The following is a 22,988-nucleotide window of genomic DNA, read 5'->3' as shown; positions in this document are numbered from 1 at the left end:
AGATAAGTACCTCAAAATTAGGGTTAACGGAAGGGTAAGGCTGTAAGCCTAAGCTTAATTTTCATTCCTTATGGTCCTTAAAAGTGACGGTTCCGTGACGAGAAGCATGCTTAAGACATAAGATTCGAAAAAGGATAAATAAAAAATTGCTCCTGCCGAGTCTCGAACCCATGACCGCTATGTCGGTATCACAACAAATGAGTACCAAAACCCAATCCATTACACCACTGAGCCACCTCATCTCATTCTTAATCCTTACGCAAAACCAGAAGCATAAGAAATTATATAAAATTTTATGGTCAATGATCATGATTGTTGTCGTAACTTTTTGATATAAAAGTGATTTTTACATGCTTATGATTAAGACAAAGGTCACATAAAACATGTCCCTTTTGGCTATGCTTTCATTCCCATCTACGTTTTTTTCTCTGTTTCTTTTCTAATGCTTACTCTTTCACCTACGCAAATTTATATCCCATGTGTAATCGTACAATCTTACGTCAGACTGGGGAGGAAGCAAAAAGTATTTTCGGCATTCACTTGACATTCAGTAAATAGAAAATGACTGTGGCAATGGCCAAAAATAAAGGATAAATTTATTGTGGGATTAGAAACCTTTATTATTATTTATATACATTTCAAGTGTGTCTGTCTGACTAGGAAGTTGCGGATGTCCATATCAAGGTCGAGAGTAGGTTGGCCGTTATCAGTTGATTCACGACGTGTTACTGTTGGCTATAAAATTGTTAAACAAAAGCAAAAAAGGATAGAATTACATTAATTATATTTTAATTTTTTCTGCTATTTCATGACTTGCTTACTCTTCTTTTTTTATGTCTATTTTGCGTATATTTGTTTAGAATTTTTAATGAACGGATGTGGTTTATAATGGTCATTTTAGTCGGACTAATGAATTTATGAAGTAAATGTAGTTGATGGATGGAAAGGGATGTTTAATGGATACGACATGATCTTAAAATGTACCTTTTGTTTCATTTGAGTGAATTTAAGGGTTGCCTGGTTGTTGTACCTTAGTGCTTATACAACTTGAGAGGGGGTACGTAAGCTGAGTTACAAAGGGTGACTTATGTTTCTAAGCCAGAGATGGGCAACCTATGCTTTTTTAGAAAATATCACAAATCGCATATCATGTACGGTTTTGGTCGTGATTTACCACAAAGATGTGCCTTGGTACAAAAATGGTTGACTACAACTGCTTCAGTGTGTACGCTTCAAGGTGGACATGTAAGTTATATTACAAAAGGGGTATCCTATGGATCACGACCAAGAAAAAGAATCGATCTCTTAGGGAAATTGGGTTCAGATTAGCCAAACAGCTCTCAAAAGAGGATTTGTCCGTTAAAAAAGCTTTCAAAAAAGCTCAAAATTCAAAAATTTTCATTGTAATTAACAGCATAAAGCTATGATTTCATTCATTGTTTATGGTTTTGACGAATTCAGGAGACCAAAATTAAGACTGAGACTTTAAAGATCCATGAAAATAACTTAAAATAGTTCAATTCTTAAATGACTACTTCGCTGGCCGTACAGATTAATTGCAATCCATGGTCTTCCTTAGTTTGCGTCAGAAGCGAGTTCTATCGCTGGCAAACGCTTTCCAATTACTAATGCCAAGTGCACTACCACCTCTAAAGACAGCATATTCTCAATAGTTCAATTTGCAGCTTCTATTTCACATGAAATTCACTTCCAACATTCATAATTCACAACCTCAAAAAAATCCATCAAGAAGACACACACGACAATTTTTTGTTCCTAAAAAAACCCATCATCATCATAATCATAATTTTTTTGCGGCAATGGACACCGTAGCAATTAAAAAGTTGTAATGAATTTGCTTACGACAAGAAGGAAAAAAAAATGAAAAGTGAATGAAGTTAGGCGGTTGGTTTGGGCTGAATGGGAAAAAAAAACTTTCTTCTTTTTCTCAACATCATTTTTTATAATATAAAAATTTTTAATGGTGTGTCATCTGCATCAAATAACAGACATTAAAAAAATTAGCTCTGCGTTTCTAAGCTCTTTTGTCGATTCTTTTATGGCTAGATGTTGTTGTATTGTGAAACAGTAGAGGAATTTTTTTGAGGCTTATGAAAATTCATGTTCTTTTATTTTGTTAAAAATTATTATCTTTATCGTTTAAATGTTTTTGTGTCAGTTCCGTTAATATCAAATGGTGCTACATATACATTAACAGAGAGAATTATAACAATGACATAAGAATAGACGAAAATTTTATAGAATGGAATTGTTTTTAGAGGGTTGAACGTCTAAACTGGAAGCTTAGATGCTAAAAGTTGAATGCTTTATTTAGAATTAGAAGTTTTAAGTTAAAAGCTTTATTTAGAAAATAAATTAAAAAGTTTTTTCGAAAAGTTTCCAAAAATCTTCCAAAACTATTTAGAAAGCTCAAGAGCAGCTATAAAGCTTTTTAGGACTTTTAAGACGGTTTAACAATTTTGACCTTTTGAGAACTTTTAATTTTTTTAAAAACTTTTTACTCTGTTTTTCTTAAAAGTTTAATAAAAGCTTCTCAGAAGCTTTCATTGTTTTGAAGTTTTCAAAAAGCTTCGATAACTTTTTTAATTTTTTTTTTAAACCAAAAGTGAGTTTCAAACTAGTGTATCAGGTAGAAACCCAATGCGACTTTATTCACACCGGACTATAAAAAGTCTCGCGGGTAGGCCTAGCTTTGCTTTGATATAGAATTTATTATAGAAATTGTAGAGATAGTTCTGGGCAAAATTGTTTTGTTCCATATAAAATTCTCAGCAAAACGTTTTTGCCCCATATAGAGATGAAGCTCCAGCGGGTAGACCAAGCTTTGGTTGGCACATTTTTGATAGATCGAGCTCAGTAGGTAGGCCAAGCATTGCTTGGTTTAATTTTTGGGGGTTTTGAGACTTCCGTTTTATAAAAAATTTTCAAAAAGCTTTCAAAAATTTTGAAAAAGCTTTTCAAACCCTTTTCAAAAAAGCATTCGTGTTTTTCAAAAAGCTTTCAAAAAATTTTAGAATAATTTCTAAAAAGCTTTCAAAATTAAAAAGACTTTCAACATTTTCAAAAAAGCTTTTAATGCTTTTATAGATTTTCAAAAAGCTTCCAAACTTTTCAAAAAAAGCTTTCAAAATAATTCTTTACAAAATCATGAAACTTCTATGACCCATTTTAAATAAATTTATTCCCATCCTTCTCATTTCTTTGCCTTTCAATAGAATTGAATTTTTGATGCGTAACGTAACGGGGAAGAAAGAATTTCTATTCTACCTTTTTTTTGTTGCTTCACTCTGTGCCTGTGTATTCATTTATTTTTTATTCTTCTTCTTCTTCTGTTTTCATGGTGAATTTAACGGAAGCTCTTGCATGAAATTATGAGAGATGGAACTGAATATGAAAATGTAGAAAGATATTAGGAGAAAAGGTAGACTTAGTAATATATTTTGTGATAACTATGGGGACATTTCCTTGATAATTTGAGAGGGATTTGGAACTTTGAAATTAAGTCGCAAAAAATATTAAAATGTCAGACGGAAAATTATAGCTTTTTATTTTAAAGTTCAGCTTGTATTCCTCGACACGACCTTGAGGAAAAAAAGGTGAGAAGTTCGCATTTAGGGATTTTGGAAGGAAAATTGTTTTCAGGACTTTAGAAATTTTGTTTTGTGATGCTCGGAGATTATGTCTATTGAGACTTAGTGTTGCTGTTGGGATTTGAAGGTTTATACTGGATATCATGAGTTAAGGGCAGTGAATTAGACAAGAATTTTGTGTGAAGTATAATCGACGCATCTTGAGATTTCCATGAGAAATCCGACAGAACTTGAGGTGTGGTTTGGGAACAATTCTAGAAATATTTTTTAACATAGCCGTTCTGACACTCTCACGCCTTGCTGTCAATGTAGGGACACATCGGTCTTAGCGAATACATTGTGCTGCTCGGAGTAATTTGCATAACTCCACAAATTTCTTTCCTAAACTTAAGAATCCATCAAACTACCAAAATTCGTAAATTACACAACATGAGATTCGAACCCAAGTCCATAACTATACAAGACAACCTCTCTATAGCTTATACTACTAATCCCTGTCTTTAGTAATGTAAACAAATCGCAATTTACATTTTTTAACCCTCACATGCTCAAACAACTTGAATCATACAAAATTATGTGAAACTTTATGCAAATAAACACAAATAATCTCCAAAAAAATCCGCTTATAAACTATAATAACTTCAACTTTTTATTCCTAACCCGAACCTTTGGAACAAAACAAAATAAAAAACTCTAATAAAACCTTGATAATACCCAAACAAGAGGTAAAAGTAAACAATAGAATGAAAAGAAGAAAAATTTACATGAATAATCATCAAAATAATTTCTTGAGAATCCAGACTACCCTCTTGTCATTTCTCATGCAAAAAATGATTTACAATAAAAAAATATCTATGTATCTCATCCTCCTTAGATACCATCCTTATTCCATCCTTTTTATTGTTCAATGAATATGAGAAAATAATTTTTATGAGATGACTACCTTTTTCATTTTTTTTTTTTGCTGCTTGTTTTCCAAATAGACATTTTTATTTTCTTCCAAATTCATGTTGGGATTGTGTATTAATGACGTTATTGAGGGTAAGGGTTAGGATCCTCCTGGGGTGAGTGATGTCAAAAAAGTGTTGGAAGTCATTGTGCATTAGTATTTAATTACTTACTTACTTCCTTGCACGAGGGCCATTTGCCGAATTTGGAGTTCGTCGGAAGCTGGATCTTTCATTAGATCGTTTCAGTCATTTTCTAATTCCCAGCACTTTTACATTGTTGCTCACACAGAAATCCGATTAGTTCTTTGGCATCAGTTTTCACTCATCAAATAACGGTCAAATTACTTTGGAAAATTAACGGTCAAAAAAAATTACAAATTTACCAAAAAGAAATTTCCACGTGTTTTTGCATATTTAATCTAAAACTCAATAATAAAAGCATTTAGAGCTAGTTTTAAGCTACCAAACTTATCAACAAGCTAGTTACTTGATGGCACAAACCGGTTGCTTCAAACTAGAGCTCTCTACGATGTCTGGTTGCCGAGATTCCGCGTCTCGGTCAACTATTTAGCCTGAACCAACTATCTTGCCTAGACCGCGCTACATCAGTTTAATGCACCGATGCACGTTTGAAGAATTCTGAAATATACATTTTTAACAGACTCGACGTCATTCATAAACGACCCCTATTAAAATTATCGTCATAAATCTTTGGAAGCGGATAATGTTCGGAGAAGTAACTTTTCACATTATGAGATTACTTGTTCTTCTTATTGCCTCGATTCATCCGTATTTTTTTTTTCTTTCTGTGCCTCTATGATTTTCATTACAGTTGAGCATGAAAAGTCAATTTGTAAAGACAGTTAATTATGACCCCCCTTAATGTGGCAACCGGAAAAATGTCGATGACATTTCACATTGACTCTATTATTATTTTTTTGTTGCTATTCAGCCTGAATTCAATTTAAATTTTTTTATTGGATATCCGAACCCTAACAAAAATTTACTTGTTCGCTAGTCGATATCAATAAATAATATTAAAAAAAGCATCCGAGCTTTACATAAATTGATTCCATTAGTCCATTAGCTTTCCTTCCTTTTTTTATTGCATCATATTCGTTTGGCGTTGTTGTTTCCAATCTGGGGACTGTTTTTATATCGAGTTATAGCGTGAAATAAAAAATATTTTTATTAGAATGGATGGAACAAAAGAAACGAGAAGAAAGAGTTTTGGCAAAGTTTTTGATGCTTATCGGCAATTGATGCGCATTTTGATCTTTATTGGTGTGGAAAATGAGATTTTTTTGGATGTTTGTGAGTTTCAACAGGTTTGTATGTTGGATAGAATGCAGTTTAAGATCTAAATTTGTTTTAAATTGAATAATTTATGAAAATTCGCATAAAATTGAACTAAAAGCTTATAACGGTTTTTTAAAAATTCAAAAATTCTATGGTGAATTTGTATTCGAATAAAAGAATTCATCATTTTGTTTATCAATTTACACTAAAATTTTTAATGGATTTTGAAAATTCAAAAAATCTATGGTGAATTTGTTGAATAAAATAATTCAACATTTTGTTTACATTTTCATCAAAGAAACATTTAAAAAGTATTAAAAGTAGCATTTAAACTGGATTTAAACCAAAATATAAGCATCTACAGCCTTCAATAGCTCATTAGACAACAACAAATCCGATCCACAATCACAAAACAACCAATATTTATCAAAAACGCATTAAAAATCCAAACCAAATTTCCAATCATTATATCATTTGACTGTATTTTTTTATTCGACAACTGACATAAAATGGAGCGAAAACAAATGGCAATCGAATGAGAATGTTTATTATTAATGGAATATAAATAATCATAAAAATTGACAAATTTATTGGAAAAAAATGGCAAGAAATTTATTTTTTCACAATATTTATTGATGACATTATGCTTATTTCTCTTTTTATTTTATCAGGTTGCCATTCATTTCCTACCCGCTACATCATTACGGTGCATGTTGGAGCCATGGTTACGTGAATTTGGCTTCATAATCTGCTATGGTGCAATCGTCCTTAAGCTATATCGTCATTTGGTGGAGTTTCGGACACGAAAAGCTCACCGTTATGTCGTTCGTGATTTAGATTTGCTGCGTTATTTATGTGCAATGATTGTTGCTGTTTTATGTTATTTAGCTGCATTTACTGCCCTGTGCTTCGATTATTTAGATTATAGTGAACTGATATGGAATGTTGAGATGGAAAATGTTACAACATTAAACATGTGCAAGCCACTTAAGTGGGATTACGTGAGTATCATCATGGCTGATGTATTGATGAAATTCAATAATTCTTATTCATTCTTGTTGCTTATATGTCTGTGTATGTGTGTGTGTCCGAGAACACATGCTCATGCTCATTCCGCACGTTTGATTTAATATTTATCGACTTCACTGTCGATGTCATTTTTCCAGTTACTTGCTACTTTGATGTGAAAGCACATTTTTTAAGGATTATAGCTTAGGATATCATCTGTGCGGAATTGTTGCTTTCTATCAGTTTTGTCAAAGAGAACGATTTTGATTGAAATTTTACGGATGAGTACTTAAAGTCTGCTGCAAAGGAATTTTCAATTTTCGTGATGATCAGCAGAATTTTTTCTGTTTGACCTGATTCTTTTTTACTATGAGATATTGCTTGCAGTCTATTTTGAGGGGAAATTTAATATTATCGATTATTTTCTCATTTTTAGGTTAAGTTGAAAAGCTTTAAAAATTGATTTAAAACTGTCAAAAAATCATTAAAATTTTAAAATTACAAAATTTGCTTGATTTGAAAATTGAAATGCCGTTAAAAAATTTAAAAATTCCAATTAACCGTTAAAATTCAAAATTACAAAATCTGTTAATTTAAGTTCAATTTAAAAATTGAGAAAACGTTAAAGAATTTAGAAATTTAAAAATGTCAAGAAACAGTTAAAATTTAAAAATTTTAAATTTCGTTAAACTGGTTAATCTCAAAATTTGGGAAATCGTTTAAAAATGTCTAAAACCGTTAAAATTTCAAAATTCGTTTAGTTTGTTCAAGTTTAAAAATTGAGTAACCAGTAATTTTTTTTTAAAAAATTCCAAATTTCCATATCCGTTAATCTTAAAGCTTTGATTTGTAGTGATTTTTGACAAAATTCAAATTTTCCAAGTCCGTTAACTTGTAAAACTTAAAACCAATTTTGTTCAGATAATTGCAAAACCAGCAAGTCATCCAAACTATTGAATTATGAAAAACAACGCACTAATTAGTCATAATCCTAATTATTACATTAATAATTATAGTCAAGGATTTTTTTATCCAGCAACATTTACCTGCACAAATTGTTCATTTCCCCACAAAATCCTTTTTTTACCAATTGCATAAATTAGCTTTTAATTGCTTGATTATTATAATTATCACTCATTCAATATTCATTATCTAAAAACACAACAGGTGACCCAAGCTGGCGAAATGTTGATATTGATTTTTGGCATCCAATTAGCATATGCCAGCCGTAATAGTCCAATAAAAGGGGTAAGTTATCTGATATGTAAAAAAATATACCAAAATATTGTCATTGTTATCTCATCAACAGGAACGTCAGTACCTCGTGGCATCAATACTTGTAGAATTTATTGTTTCAACTATATATTATATAATAAGAGACTGGTATTTGTCGGAATTTAATCCAACAACATTGTTCTTAGCACTATTTATACGTTCTCAACTCACCAATACCATTACAATGGTGCTCATATTTCTGCCAAAACTCTACTTTCAACATAGACAGGTATGACATCAATAAATTTATGAATGAATAAAAATCAGAGTGTGGCTGTCTCAAAAATTACCGTTAAGTCTTTTCAAAATTCAAATTTTTTTTGACCGTTATTTTTACTTTTCATCGTAACGTACATTTTTATTTCAAATTAAGTTGAGTTCGAATTTTTCGACAATCACTTTCGAATTTGAGACGGCCACACTCTGTAAAAAATTATTATATCCATTGATGTTGTCATGATTTTCTCAAGTTTCAATTATGCCAATTTTTATTTAACGTTGATTGAAGCTTCGAGAAGGATTACAACTTTACCCCCCTCTTCTGTTCATGTTGTTGTTGTCACAACATCATAGATTCATAGATGTCTCATATTTCATTGGCCCATCTCCTCTTACATTTCCTGGCTTAATCAATCTTCATATCACATCTATTTCATGTCAACGATTTATCATTTTTCATATTTATAATAACGTTCTAGCTATAGATTCTTCATTCATTGAATAATTTTTATTTTTTTGAAAATTTTATGCGAGTTTCAATGACGAATTAAGCCATAAATATGAGAATAGAAAGTTGGAATAGAAAGAAGACACATTTGTTTGTAGCGAAAAATTTTGTTGCGGAACAAAAGAATGAGAAAAGTTTGTTGAGAAAGTTTCGAAAAGCTTTGATAATAATTGAGATGAATGTAGGAAGCGCTCTGGTTTTTCATGGTTTGTAGATCGAGTTTTGTAGGGCAATGATATTACATTTTTGGAAAGGATTTAGGCTCTGAGATATCCTAGCTTACTTACATCGCTGAAGTTAACTCTATCGATATGTTCTGTCTGACAATTACTGATATCAAATGCAATACTATCTTTATTGACAGCTTCTCATCATGAGTTCTTGAGATTTTGAGGAATAATAACTTATTTTCCGTTGTTCTTCGCTTCCACATAGGGTCCAACTTGTAAGAAACTTTTAGTTATAGAAGTTTTGACCTCTAAATTTCTTCCAAGACTTATCAATGTTTAAGACTTCATTTCTTATTCACAATAATCTAGTCAGCATTGTCATGACTTTGGGAGTCCGGATTTAAAAAAAGTCCAAAAAGGCACCCAAACTATGGAGTCACATCTCAATAAAGTGTGGTCGCCTTTAATGGAGTCCACCACATTGAAGTTCTGTCACCTCTGAATCATGGTTCTTTGTGGCAAAGCTCAAGGTCGACTAGGATCTTGTATGAAAAAGTTGACTTATTGAATTTAAAAACTCTGTCTCAATGTTATCTTGCATCAAACTGTTTCAATCAATATGACAGAACATCAAAGTTATAGCTATGACATCATAACAGTTCCAGTTAGTTTAAAACTATCGTAACTACGCAATCTGAAAATTTAATGCGGAATAAAGGATTCAAAAAAAAAAACAAAAAAATACCAAAATCAAACCCGCACAGTTTTTCCAACCTACACAAAATCCTCAGCCAATCAGTCATAAGCTTTGAAGTCTTCTTTATCATCAAATTTCTATGGAAAAGTGCTAAAAATAAATTATACAGATATATATTTTGTGTGCCAAACAAAATCATAGAATTTATATTTATGAGTCGACATATCTCGCGAATTTTTATTGCCTACATGAGCTGTGATATAAAGCAAGAACAAAAAAGAGAATTCACATCTGTCAACAATGGCGATGATTGGTAAAAATTGTTCATTCTTATTCATCGTTGTTTGCTTTTCTATTCAATTAGAGACTGAAGATGAGGAACATAAATTGAAGGCGATAAGGAATAAATTTGATGATTTTCGTCTCGATATTGCAATAAATTGAGGAAATTTTAAGAATCTTGTTAACGTCTATCGCGGATAGGGCTTCAATTTAAGAGCTTTACAATATTCATTCGAATAAACATTTTTGACGTACTAAGTACAAGCATTTTCATTTCATTATTCAGACTGATTTAGATAAATCCAAAAAGATTCTTTTTATTTATGTCTTAAATTTACTTGTGATGAATTGTCTACCTTAAATCTGTATATTTCGATTATATTAAAAAGGAATCAATATTTATTTCGAATTTGCCATTTGTCATTTTTAGCTTCGTTGATGTACTTTATCATTTGCATCAGTCGACTCTTTTATTTTATTTTATCTGATTGGTGCGTAGGAGATTTACAAGCTGTCGATTTTAAAATTTGTTATTTTTTGGGGAGATTTTGATAATTTTGTAACGTTTGAAATAGGCAATATTGACTATATTTATGTCGAACTTCAAAATTGACTTCGAAATTTTGAAATTCGATTTCGAAAACCTTAAAAATGATGTGGAAAACTTCGATACTGATTTTGAAATTCCGAATGAATTTCGAGAATTTCGAAAATAATTTCGAAAATTATTTCGGAAAATTCAAATTTGTTTTCAAAAACTTTAAAAAATTTGTAAATCCAAATTGATCACAAAAACTTTAAAATCGAAGCCAAAATTTTCGAAATTGATTTCAAAAGTTCGAAGTTAATTTCAAAAAATTCAAATTTGATTCCGCAAAGTTCAAAATTTAATTCAATAAATTCAAATTGATGCCAAAATCTTCAAAATCGATGATAAAAAACTTGAATTCGAAAAATCGATTTTGAAAATTCGAAATTGATTTCGAAAATTTGAAACTGATTTAAAAAGTTTGAATTTTTTTCAATCGATCAAAAATTTCATTGTCCGATAACTCCAAATTGAATCTTAAATTTTGAAGTTCACCCCACTCCTTTCCCCTAATTACGCCTATGTAAACCATCAATATGCAATAATTTTCAACTGATTTTCATCACAATTATCTCCAAATTTATATAAAAAGAAGAATTCGAGTCTTACAAAGTACAGTCATGTTAACGCAAAGGGATGGAATATGTGTAGGAGAGGAAGCACAAAAAAAAGGAAAATGTAATTTAAATTTGTATGAAATTTAAATCCATCATTGCTGCTTATGTGGATTCCCATTAGATTTTATTAAGTTTTTCTGTTGTTGAATCTCTAGCTGTGCTACTGATATAAATTCTCTTTTTTTTGTGATAAAAAGCGGAAATATTTCATTCTGTGTGGAACTTAATTTGATATTTTTTACTGTATATATATATAGAAAAATATTTTTATGTGATGTACATGCAGAGCTCAGAGAAATATGAGGAAATTTTCTACTTCGTCCCTTTTTTCATCAATATTTTGCCCAATTTAACCCTTTCGAAGAATTTACTAAATTTACAAATATACAAGATAACGGAGACTAAGGCACAGTTCCTTTATTTCTTATGTTTTTTGGTCAGAGTTGTTGATTTTGGGTGCTGAGTCTAACGAGTTGTTGGATTCGGGATTTGAGCTTTCTAGGGTTTGTTCAAAACTGCAGACCATCTGGACAAACTATTAATTCAGGCATTCGGTTCTTGGATGAACTCTAGAAGTGGTCCCTAAATGGACAGATCAATAATACGCCTGTTTATACCGAGGTTTGAGATTGAGGAACTTAGTTTCAATCATCCATCCTAGTTCTGCCTGCTTACCCCTTCAGATCATCCCCTAACAGACAAAGAATATACTTTCATATGACAGAAAGACCATTCCGGTACCTAAATGCGGTCTTTTTGTCTGTTAGAAATCATTGAATGAAAACTTCCATTCAATACTCAAATCCCAACCATGTCCACAGAAACAGAAGACTTCCCTCACAAACACAAGTTGATTCTGAATATGTCATAACTACTATTAAGGATTTACACTTTATTTGTAACATAAAGCATTTCCTTTTTCTAACGACTAGATAAATTTTTTTACAACCTCCTACAAACACATGTGATTAGAAGGCCTCTTGTTGCCTCTTTTATGTATCACGCAAAAACATTTGAGTTATGCTGAGCATCTTTTGAGAAATGGGATAAATTAAATGAATACTTTAGAGACAATAGCTTAAATGTCAAATTTCTAACAATAAAATTAGATAATTTTTAATGGATCAATGCGTGCTTTGAGATTATTTGGCATTTACTGTTGATTCTTATTTAATTTTGGAATCCAGATGGGAATTTTTTTTGGGTTTATTTTTAGATGTGGATATGGGGATATATGGCTTGTGACTGGTTATTTGGCTGAGATGAGAAGTTTTTTAAGATTATGACATAAAGTTCATGTAACTTGACCCCTATTTAATTAAATTTTTAGAGTTTATGACAAAAGGCATAGTCTGGAAGAAGTTTTTGGAGACGAAAACTCAACTTGACTAATTGAGTCTTTATAAATCGAGTCGACTTATCCATACAAAATCCTAGTCGACCTCGAGCTCTACCTATTCGTGTCAACTTCGAGCTCATCCTATTTTCTGTCTATTCTAGTCAACCACGAGCTCTTCCTATCCTCTTATTTGAAATTATTTGAAATTACCAATATCCAAAACGCATTAAAAGCTTTCAAAACTTCTAAACAAATATCGCATTTCACAGTTTTCTTCAACTTTTTTCATAATACTCAATAACCTTGTTGTTTATTATGCCTCAACATATCGGAATTGCCATAGGTTACTACAAGTTTGAGAAGGGTTTCTTTTTCTTCGACATGAAATCCTAAAAGTTGTTTTTTCAAATTTCCCTTTTTATCAGATTCACATGCTAAGTTTCGTGATAGATAATTTAATTTGAGTTTTTCCTTTGGTGGGTTGTTCAGTTATGATGGGTAAGATTTTTAAAGGAGTTTAGGGGGATGTGATGTTGGGTTGTTGGAGTTTTGTGACACTTAGAAGTTTAAGTTGGAGTTTTAAGTATTGAGAAGGGTCTTAAAATATTGACATCGAGCTCTTGAACTTACTTCTTACTTCCTTGGCAAAGATGCCCGATCCACAGATGGAATGTCACATTTAGAGTTCTTCGGAAGCTGGATCTGTCTTAAGATAGCTTTCTGCCAGTTTCTACTTAACAGCACTTTTGCATCGTTATTACAGTAACCTCTTGAGCTCTTTGGTCTCCCCTCGAGATCTCTTTCCATACAGCAAATCAACTGCTTTTAACAGGTGAGGTTAATTAAACTGTTGGAACTGCTTATAACATAAAATTGAGGTCCTAGTACACATAGACTTCTGATCAAAGCAAGTGAATACAATAAGCCTATCCCGAACAGCACAAGTCGCGTTAATCAATTCAAAATTAGCCATCAGGTTGGCTTCATTCAGGCATGGTGCCAGATTTAAACCGAATTTAAACGGATTCAAGCCGAATCTGACACCAGTTCAGAGTCACTTCGGCATGGGAACGAATTTTTGATCGATTAAACGATTTGAGGTGCTCAGAGATGTCTTTGATGTATGAAATCCAAAAAATAATAAACATCATACCTAAACAACCCCATCAATATCCATTATTGATTTAAATCCATGGCAGGTTTTCTTTTGATAAATTGAAGTGAAAATTTTCCTGATATTTTTTTGGCACATAAAAGATACTTGGAAATTTAATTTCAGACATAAATCATCTTTCTCAATTTCATTCAAACACAGACGCTTGTTGAGCGGATATGCTTAAAGTTGTCTTAAAAAATTGATATGATTGAGATTCCTTCTTTATTTTTCAATCTTTTCCTTCATGCCAGTTTTATTTTCAAACCTTCATTCACAATGAATACCAATAAAAAAATTCATTTCTACTGCTTCTCAATGAAGTCTCAAAAGAAATAATGCTTAAAAGGACAGATTTAGATTCCAATCGCTCGTTTCATTGAATATTGAAAGGTAGAGCATGAAAGCTCTCTTATCTTGATGCAAATTCGATGTGATGGTTGGAAGGGTGAAGCATAAAAGGAATAGTCTCTTTATAGTTACAGACATTGAATTGAAGTTGATGCTTCCTATTCTAAAGTCAGAGCTTAGCTTTTTAATGAGAGACGATAGAAAAAGATGTAAATTTTTGCTGACTGACAAGCTTTTGTAGTTTTAAGTTACTTATTAAACTCTTAGATTGGATTAAGGAAGTTAGAGAGATTCTATTTATGCTCAGTTGCAAGATTCTGGAGGTTTTGAATGGATGGAAATTATATTAACTATAAGATTTTAGTGGTAATTGGTCTGGTAAGCTTCAACTGTCTTCTGGTTTTGATTTTCAAGTACTTTTTCCTTTTTGGATTCAAGTTACTTAGGAAAAATTCTCAAATTTAAACTTACTTTATGTTATTAGATTAGAGGAACAGCATAAATGGAAGAACTTACCGGAAGGACACAAGTGAGGAAGAGATCTTAATACTTTGGTTGGCAACTACTTCTTGATTTCTGGGATTAGAGAATTTGTCCATATCGAGACTCAGGGATAGGGTTCTTTATTCACAGGTAATTACTTTTTGATCTCGGATTCGAGAATTTGTCGAAACCGAGAATTTGAGAATGACTACAAAGTAGGAAAAAGTGTCAATATGGAGTCCATATGTATTCTGCATTCTTATTGAGCTTCATGTTTTAAATGTCTGTCAAATGGGAGCAAAGGATCTTTGTCACCCGGAGTCAAGGGTCTAGTCTTGGAGAGGGGCCAATTCCTGATTGCATCACACTAGTCCACTTCGTCAGAACTAACATTCTCTTTAGAATATCAAGTAACAAATTGTATTTCAGTGATAATTTGGAAATAATGGTAAGGCTTCATTTGAATCCTCAAAAATACCCATTTAAAGTAGATTATTGGCTTTAATATCCAAAAGGAATACATCTAATCCAAAATGAACAATTTCTTACATCCTTTACAACATTATCAATAACTTCATCAATCTATTAATAGCTTAATTCATTCAAAAGTTTTTGTTATCAAGTTCCCACAAAATGGCACAACGACAATGTATAATCAAATATTATAACAGCATTGATTTTCATGCTAGTTTCTCTATCTATTTGTACTTGATATTATATTAAAACCTACATAACATTACCGAGATTGGCAAATTTAATCAACGAAGTTCTTTGCTATTTCCACATCATTGTATAATGTTGAAGCAAGCAAGTAAGGAAAAGAAATTCATTATGCTGAACATTTCTTATTCCTATCTTCATCCAAGCATCCTTTTATTCTCACTCTAATTCCAAAAATTAAGAGGTTGGATTATATTCAGTTATTATGTCACAAGAGATTAAAATTAATGAAAAACTTTCTGTTCCTTATTCACATTAATCTCACTTTTTTTTTTACACGATAAACTTTTTCAATTCATATATGTTATAACTCATTTTAGAGATTAAATTTGATGAAATGTCTAATGAGCATAAATTTTTCCAAGAAATTTATCATTTATGGAGAACTTTTGCTCATATGAAGGTTCTTTTCCTGCTCTCTGAAACCTTAATTAGATTTCAAGTCAAATTGATTGTCAAATTATTTGATTAATTTTAGCTGATGTGAGTTTGACTTCTTAGTTTTATAAGCTTTTGGGAAAGTTTGAATTTTGTTTGAGTTCCATGTAATTAGATTTGAGGAATTTAAAGCTTTTTCTTCTTTTAACCTCAATGAATTTAATCTACGAGAATTTTGAAAATGACAAGGAATGTTGCTTTATTGTGGTTTACTTTGTGTTTTCGCGTGTTGTGGTGGATTAATTAGAATATATTTTGTATGCTGAAGTATTTAATGATGCAGAATTCTTTAATTAATGATTGTTTGTTAGTAAAGTTTTGAATCATTTTCTTGATTGAACGATCTTTTGATGCAAATCTTTTTGCGTCGTATTTTTACTCATTTCTCTCTGGATGCAAAATTTTTGCGTCCTATTTTTTAATTTCTTCATCAAAGAATATTTTGATGCAAAATTTTTCGCATCATATTTTTACGGAATGTTCTTTAGATGCTAAATTTTTCGCATCATTTTCTTTACTTGAATGCAAAAAATGTTTTAATGAAGAAATTTTGACTTAATTTTTCACTAAATGTACTTTTGATGCAAACGTTTTGCATCACTTATTTCAAAACAAATTCTTTTTGGACGCAGAATATTTCGCATCATTTTCTTCATTCAAATCATTTAATTCAGAAAATTCAAAAAAATCTCAATTTAAAAGTTTCAAAATATATCCTTTTTATGAGCTTTCCTCTCTTGAAATCTTCCTCACTTAACAAGATTACAACCTATTATTTATTCATTACTTGAACTTATGGAAAATTGTTATTCGCAAATTGAAATCGTAATTGGTTTCTTAATTCCATTCTTATTTTCACGAAAAGGTAAGAATAAATTTTTTGTAGATTCCGACAAATCTTCAAAGATTAATCGAATTTAATAATTAATTAATCCAATTAAGATTTTTGAATGTTGAAAATGTTTAGCATTTCAATTACTAATTCAAGGCTTTATAACCTTGTAAAATTCTATGGATAATCATTATTTGATTAACTTTGTGTGCATCAAATACAATGAAAAAAGGCTTATAAAATTTAATATTACAATATTAAATCACTCAGAGCAACTGAAGCAGTCTTGTAGCTTTATTGAAGCTAATTTAAATTCATACGAATAATGAAATTGTGTATTCATCAATAGGAAATTTAATTTTTTCGTTCTAGTCGACTCAATAATACTTTGAGCCTTATTATTATTTTCATCCTGTATGATGACTTTGTGAAAAAAGATTTTTTTCTTTATTGATAAACAAATTGAATTTCCATGTACAAAAGTTGCTATTGGAAAGAAATTCTATAAAAGAAAAACAGATTTTCTTCAAGCTGCATAGATGTAGACACAACATTTTGTTATGAAGTGAGAATGCTTTAGGAGAAAATGTTGAAAAAAGCTTGAAATTGATTTTTAAATATTGTAGATATTTGGATTGAAATTTAATTTCCTAGGATATACAATCGATGGATCTTACATCCATCTTGGATAATTTGCTGGGTTTAACTTAGTTAGGGGTGTATTCAGAAGGGCGTTTGCTTCTTCTGAGCTTCTACTATGTTCTAGGGTTCTACTATTGTATATCTATCTTCTAAGAGGTTCTACTATATTTTATTGACTAAACGTTTTCCATAGTCGTTTGTGTTAGGTCGTCGTTGTTAGTCCAGTGCAAGTTGATTTGGGAAATGTTCGGTTTTAAACCTTACTATCCTTAGTCTGATTGTGTAGCTTTCATCCTTCAGTCGAGAGGATTAGGATAGTTTTTGACTCCGTAATTTTCCCGGTATATAGCTTGGACTCTCGCGGTGTATTTGGCGGTATCAGTTTATATCAGAAGGTATCAACTTGACATTTGGTCAGCTTTGGATTCAGACTTCGGTATCCTTAAGCTTTGCATTGACTCAGGTCATTAGATATGATTTTCTCTAGGGTATGTTGTACTCTGGGGATTGTTGACTAATAACTTATAAGAAGGCAAGATGAAATCTTAATGTTCAATCAATATAATATTGATCCAGAGTAGACTGGACTCCATTGTGGAGATCTCTCCACTGATTTCCAAACTCCAGTCGATGCGTCTTATTTGACTTTTAGTATCCCGACTCCCAAAGTCCAACCAACTCTGTGTTAAAGAAATTTCTATAGTGATGTGCCTTTAAAAAAAGATTGTTATATTGTCATATGATGTTTCAAAAGTTATAAAATGTCAAATGCAAGTCAACAAACTAAGTCCTTTATAATACCATAAACTGCAAATAAAAACTCCATTTCAATACAAATGCTCTTCCATAAAGCAATTGCCTTACTAATCAAATTGATATTTTCATACTTAACTGAGCATAAATGGCCATTAATGCTGATATTTAAACAGAATTTTGATCTCCCCATTCATTATACAGATCATATTTACACTAACATATTTTTGTTTATGATAAATGTCTCAATGTTTACCAAGTTTGAAAGATAAATGGTGTCTATGGACTAATGATTTGAAGCTTAGAATTTATTTATCATGATAAAACCCACAAATTCTCATGTAATTTGCGTCATCCGATGAGGGAGGTTCACAATCTATTTTATATATTGGAAATTTTCATGTTGATCATCCTATGTGACGAGCATATTTGAAATAGAAATTGTATTTTTTTTTTTGTGGATGATGATGTGTAAAAGTTTAGTTTTCTTGGAAAACTAATGGGTAAGGATATTGATGAAAAGCTTTTTTCTTGTGTGTGTAGATTGATAGGCTTCATTTTAAGTCAAGTTAATTAAATTCTTGTGACATTGCAAAATGAAATTGTTGATTTGGAATTTGACCTACATTTTAGTATTGTATACAGTTCGATAAGTTTTGAGCTGTTCAAATGAATGTCAATTATGATATTTTATCCTAATCCGAGCAGTTTAATGCGATGGATAGCATTTTTTGCTGTAAAAAATGGGTCGAAATAAGTCGTCCCGGTATCGTCAGGATCAAGGCCAGGCCGTCATGGCCGTCATGGCCGTTACGGTTGTCAAAGTTGTCAGGGTTGTCAGGATTGTTAGAATTGTCATGATTGTCAGAGTTGTGAAGGTTGTCAAGTTCCAGTCAAGTTCGTCTGGGTTGTCAGGGTTGTGAAGGTCGTCAGGGTTGTCAGGGTTGTCATGGTCGTCAGGGTCGTTAGGGTTGTCAGGGTCGTCTGGATTGTTCGGGTCGTCAGAATTTGTCAGGGTTGTCCGAGTTGTCAGGGTTGTCCGAGTTGTCAGGGTTGTCCGAGTTGTCAGGGTTGTCAGGGTTGTCCGAGTTGTCAGGATTTTGAGGGTTGTCAAGGCTGTCAGGATCGTCGGGTTCGTCAATTTTACTGTCAATACGACGACGGAGCAATATGCTAGTGAACATGTTGTGCTGTTCGGGTAAATTAGTTGATTGATTAGTTATCTGCTCGGCTTACTGCGAGACATTAAATTTTTGGTCATTTGACGACTTTTACTGCAATATTATTCCATTCTCATGATATTTCGACGATTCACCGTTGACATAGTAACCTAGCTGAACGGAATTTAGGTCATTGTGTCTCTCGTCTCATTCTAAGAACTTCAAACTCCTCAATTCTCATATTATCATACTTAATTCATTCTAAAATAGAACGCTCACCCTAATAACTTCAAAATTTATTATGTTTATCTTCATTAGACGTATTTAATTTACAGAAGAATCTAGTAAAATTCCATAAATAGAATTCCATTGAAATTTTACAATCCCTAGACGAACAAAAGCATTTTCATGCAAAAAATCATTTCAACAATAGTTGCCATAGTGACATGCTTATGTACATATGTGATTTGAAAATTCCCAAAAGCTTTTTTTTGTCATGCCTGCACATGCTACAAATGAAAATGTTGTAATGATAATTTAAAGTGATATTGTTACATATATGGCATGTACACCCTTAAACTAACTCTCTTATTTTTCTGTTTAAAATTAAATTTTGATTATTTTAAATTAACGAAAAAAATCCCTTGCATCATATTGTATCTCTCTATCACTGTGTATCTCTCTCTCTATCTCTCTCTTCATCTCTCGTTAACTGTTGATCCCAAAAAAATACTTTTTTTTGTTTTGTAATAAAAACATGAAAAAACATATAAAAAAAGCTTCTACCCTCGAACCAAATGGATGTCTCATTTCGTTTTCCTGTGTACGGTTTCAAGGGTGCAACGGAGAGTTCACATCATCATGGACTAAGTGGATATGCTGGCATCTGTATTGGAGATCCGGAAATAGGAGATTTAACGATATCTGAAATGAGTCCCGAGGAAATTCGAGCTGAATTAAAAAGGTGAGAAAAGGGTTAATCATTTACTGGAATTGCTTTTTTTATTTTGTGATCAGATTTTGAATTGGATTGAATTTCAAATTTTTATGACCTAATTTGATCGGGTAGATATTGTGAATTTAAATTGGATGATTAACAATTGATGAAATTTGGATTTTTTTTAATTAGTAAATTTAGTTTTTTGAACAATTCAAAAAGTTTTAAGTTTTGAATTTTTTCTAAAATTTCTCGAAAAATTTATAATTTTAAAAATGATAAAAATTCTAGAAATTTTTGTTTTTGAAATTTTAAAATTTAAAGTTTTAAAAATTTTCAAATTTTAGTAAAAGAGTCAAGTTTTTAAAATTTCTGAGGTTTAAAATTACTAAAAATAAAAATTCAAAATTTTCAAAAATGAAGCTTAAAATTTTCAAAATTGAAACTTAAAGTTTTCAAAAACTTTAAAAAAATTTGAAAATATTTGAAACTTTAAAAATCTAAATAATTAATAAAGTTTTTTGGTTTTAAGACATTTCAATTTAAGAAAAGTTTGAGAAAAAATATTGAATTAATTTTAAAAAACTTTAAAAAATTGAAAAACAAAAACTTTAAATTTTTAAAATCAAAATATTTAAACTTAAATTTTAAATGTGAAAAACAATACACATTTCCATCAGACAGCTTTAATCGCAAATAATTCCTATTTAATATCTCAATTTTCATCATCCACTGCCATTCACTGCCTGACTGCCTAAAATTACCCAAATATTGTACAATGAATGAATAATATATCAAATTTCATTCCAGACTGTATACACAATTAGAATATTTAAAAAATAAGACGCTCTGTCAAGGCAATCCCCATATCTCGAAGCGTCGCGGAGGACGAAAAGTGGCTCATCGGCGGTTCTCATTGCAGGTAATTATCATTATTCTTTAGCACGCCATTTCTCACAATTTTCTTGTTTATATTTTTTTGTATCACTCCCCCTTTGTTATTATCATCATCATTTCCTCACAAACTTACCATACTTTTATTATATATATTTTTTTGGTGTATGTACTTAATACCTAAAAAAACACAGAAGACAGCACAAATTGGATAATTTTTCATCACAATAAGCGTGATTATGCATTATACAGCTTCATAAAATATTCCTATTCCTTAATAGTACAACATCATGTATTATCGCACCTACGCACCACCTTACGCTTCATCCAAGAATGAATAATATTTTATTATGTACACGATGAATTAGTATTCTTGCTTGCCAAAAAAAAAAAAATTATTTTCCAATATTTTATCGCTTCTTTTTTCGGTTCATCAATCAATTCATGAATCTCATGCTTATTTTTTTTGTTCTTTCATTTCCTTACTTCTCTTTATTTAATTGAATTTTGATTCAATTTTTGCAATTTATTATTTATGATTGTTGTGTTGTGAATGTCGAACATTCGATTCATCTCACGTACATAATTTAATTTTTTGTTTTTTTATTATTTTATCATATTCATGAAGTAAGGGCGTATGCACTGGGTGGAAGTATATTTTCCCTAAATTTATGTCTTGTACATTACAAAATTTTTGTTTTGTATTTGTTGTAAAATAGTGTGAAGATGTTGAAGCACTGTTGGTAGAGTTCATTATTTTTGCGAAATTATCGTCTTGGTGGCTTTACAATGAAGTGCTTTCATGCAGCGCTTTAAAGCTTTTAATGGAAAATTTTAATGTTCTCTGAGAAGATACTTATTGTTAAGAAGCAAATAAGACGTTATATCTCTCGGTGGATATTTTGCTTCTTGAAACTATTATGTTAATGTTTGTTGTAAGAATTGCTCGATGTTAGGGATCTCTATGGGCCGGTAATTGGAATTTTTTGACTGTTTCGAACTGGTTGTTATGTAAATTATAGTTTCCCGGAAAGTACACGGTGGAAAAAAGTGATGAATTCGGTGCCTGGCTGGGATTACACGGGATAAGATCCAAATTCAATATATTCAGCCTCAGGACAAATAAAACTACTTCTAGCTAGTCTAGGATCAAATTTTTTACATTGTGTATCTTTCAAGTGATTTGTATAATGTGAATCAAGATCATTTTTTTATATGATCAGAAGACAGTATTGTCCTCGGTATTAGAAACTGGTAGACGGAAACTATTGATAGGGACAGCTTAGGCGCAATCTGAGTGAAACTATGGATCATAACTGATCTATATGGCCAGATAAGATAGATTTTTAGATTAAAACAGATTTTAGTAGTGTCTGACTCTTTATGGCCACAAAGCTCAAAAATGTAGCCTAGAAACTGTGTCGTTCCATCTTGGTTCCGGATTTACATCAAGTTAACATCGTCTGATTCCGCAGATTTTCATTTGTGCTTTTGGAGAATGATTTTAATAACAAAATGTCTAAGTTTGGTCGAACGTATTTCTAAGTAAGACACTACCGACAATAAAACAGTATCATAATTTACTTACTTACTGCTACCATGTTTCTGTGAGGAGTGTAGGTTAAAACAGAAGGTTTTCCATCTGGCTCTGTTACTGTTACTTAGTTAGTATAAATCCGCTGTCGGTACGTTGAGCTGACATTCTTTCATTCGTTACCATTAGAATGGGCGAGATTAAAGACATCAAATTACAAAATTGGCAAATTTGTCAAAATTTCTCAAACAAATCCATCGAGAAGCCTTCCAAAAAATACCAATAAATATCTCTAAATTTCATAATACCAAGAATAACTAACATAGTTTGATCAATGACTAAATCTATCATTCTTATTCAAATATTTTTATATGTTTTAGTTTATGTGCCATATGAGCATGAAGCCGGCTGCACAAGACACAATACTCCCTCAAACATTTTAGAGCTAATTTAAGCCATAGTATCTACACCTTTGCAAACAATTCAGAAAATAAATTTCATTATTTCATTATTCACACATAAAATAA

The 22,988-nt window shown here is 31.2% G+C and overlaps 1 protein-coding gene across 5 annotated transcripts in view; it reads left to right on the top strand.

The window, feature by feature from the left end:
• smog (G-protein coupled receptor 158 smog) overlaps positions 1-22,988 on the top strand; it is a 58,912-nt gene that overhangs the window by 24,541 nt on the left and 11,383 nt on the right. For 2 of the 5 annotated variants that reach the window (XM_070640940.1, XM_070640939.1), the window contains exons 7-11: positions 6,532-6,861; positions 8,036-8,116; positions 8,178-8,372; positions 19,933-20,060; positions 20,844-20,955. In XM_070640940.1, coding sequence (XP_070497041.1) covers positions 6,532-6,861; positions 8,036-8,116; positions 8,178-8,372; positions 19,933-20,060; positions 20,844-20,955 — 846 coding nt within the window. Of the gene's footprint in view, positions 1-6,531; positions 6,862-8,035; positions 8,117-8,177; positions 8,373-14,552; positions 14,624-19,875; positions 20,061-20,843; positions 20,956-22,988 lie in introns of those variants that run through there. The other 3 variants (XM_070640938.1, XM_070640937.1, XM_070640941.1) reach the window with 2 other exon arrangements.

Source organism: Chironomus tepperi, unplaced genomic scaffold (genome assembly GCF_022539635.2).
Source record: "Chironomus tepperi strain 1889 unplaced genomic scaffold, CSIRO-AGI_Ctep_v1 contig_223, whole genome shotgun sequence".
Taxonomy (NCBI): domain Eukaryota; kingdom Metazoa; phylum Arthropoda; class Insecta; order Diptera; family Chironomidae; genus Chironomus; species Chironomus tepperi.
The sequence above is the reverse complement of the archived record's forward strand: the minus strand, read 5'-3'. Positions and strand labels throughout refer to the sequence as shown.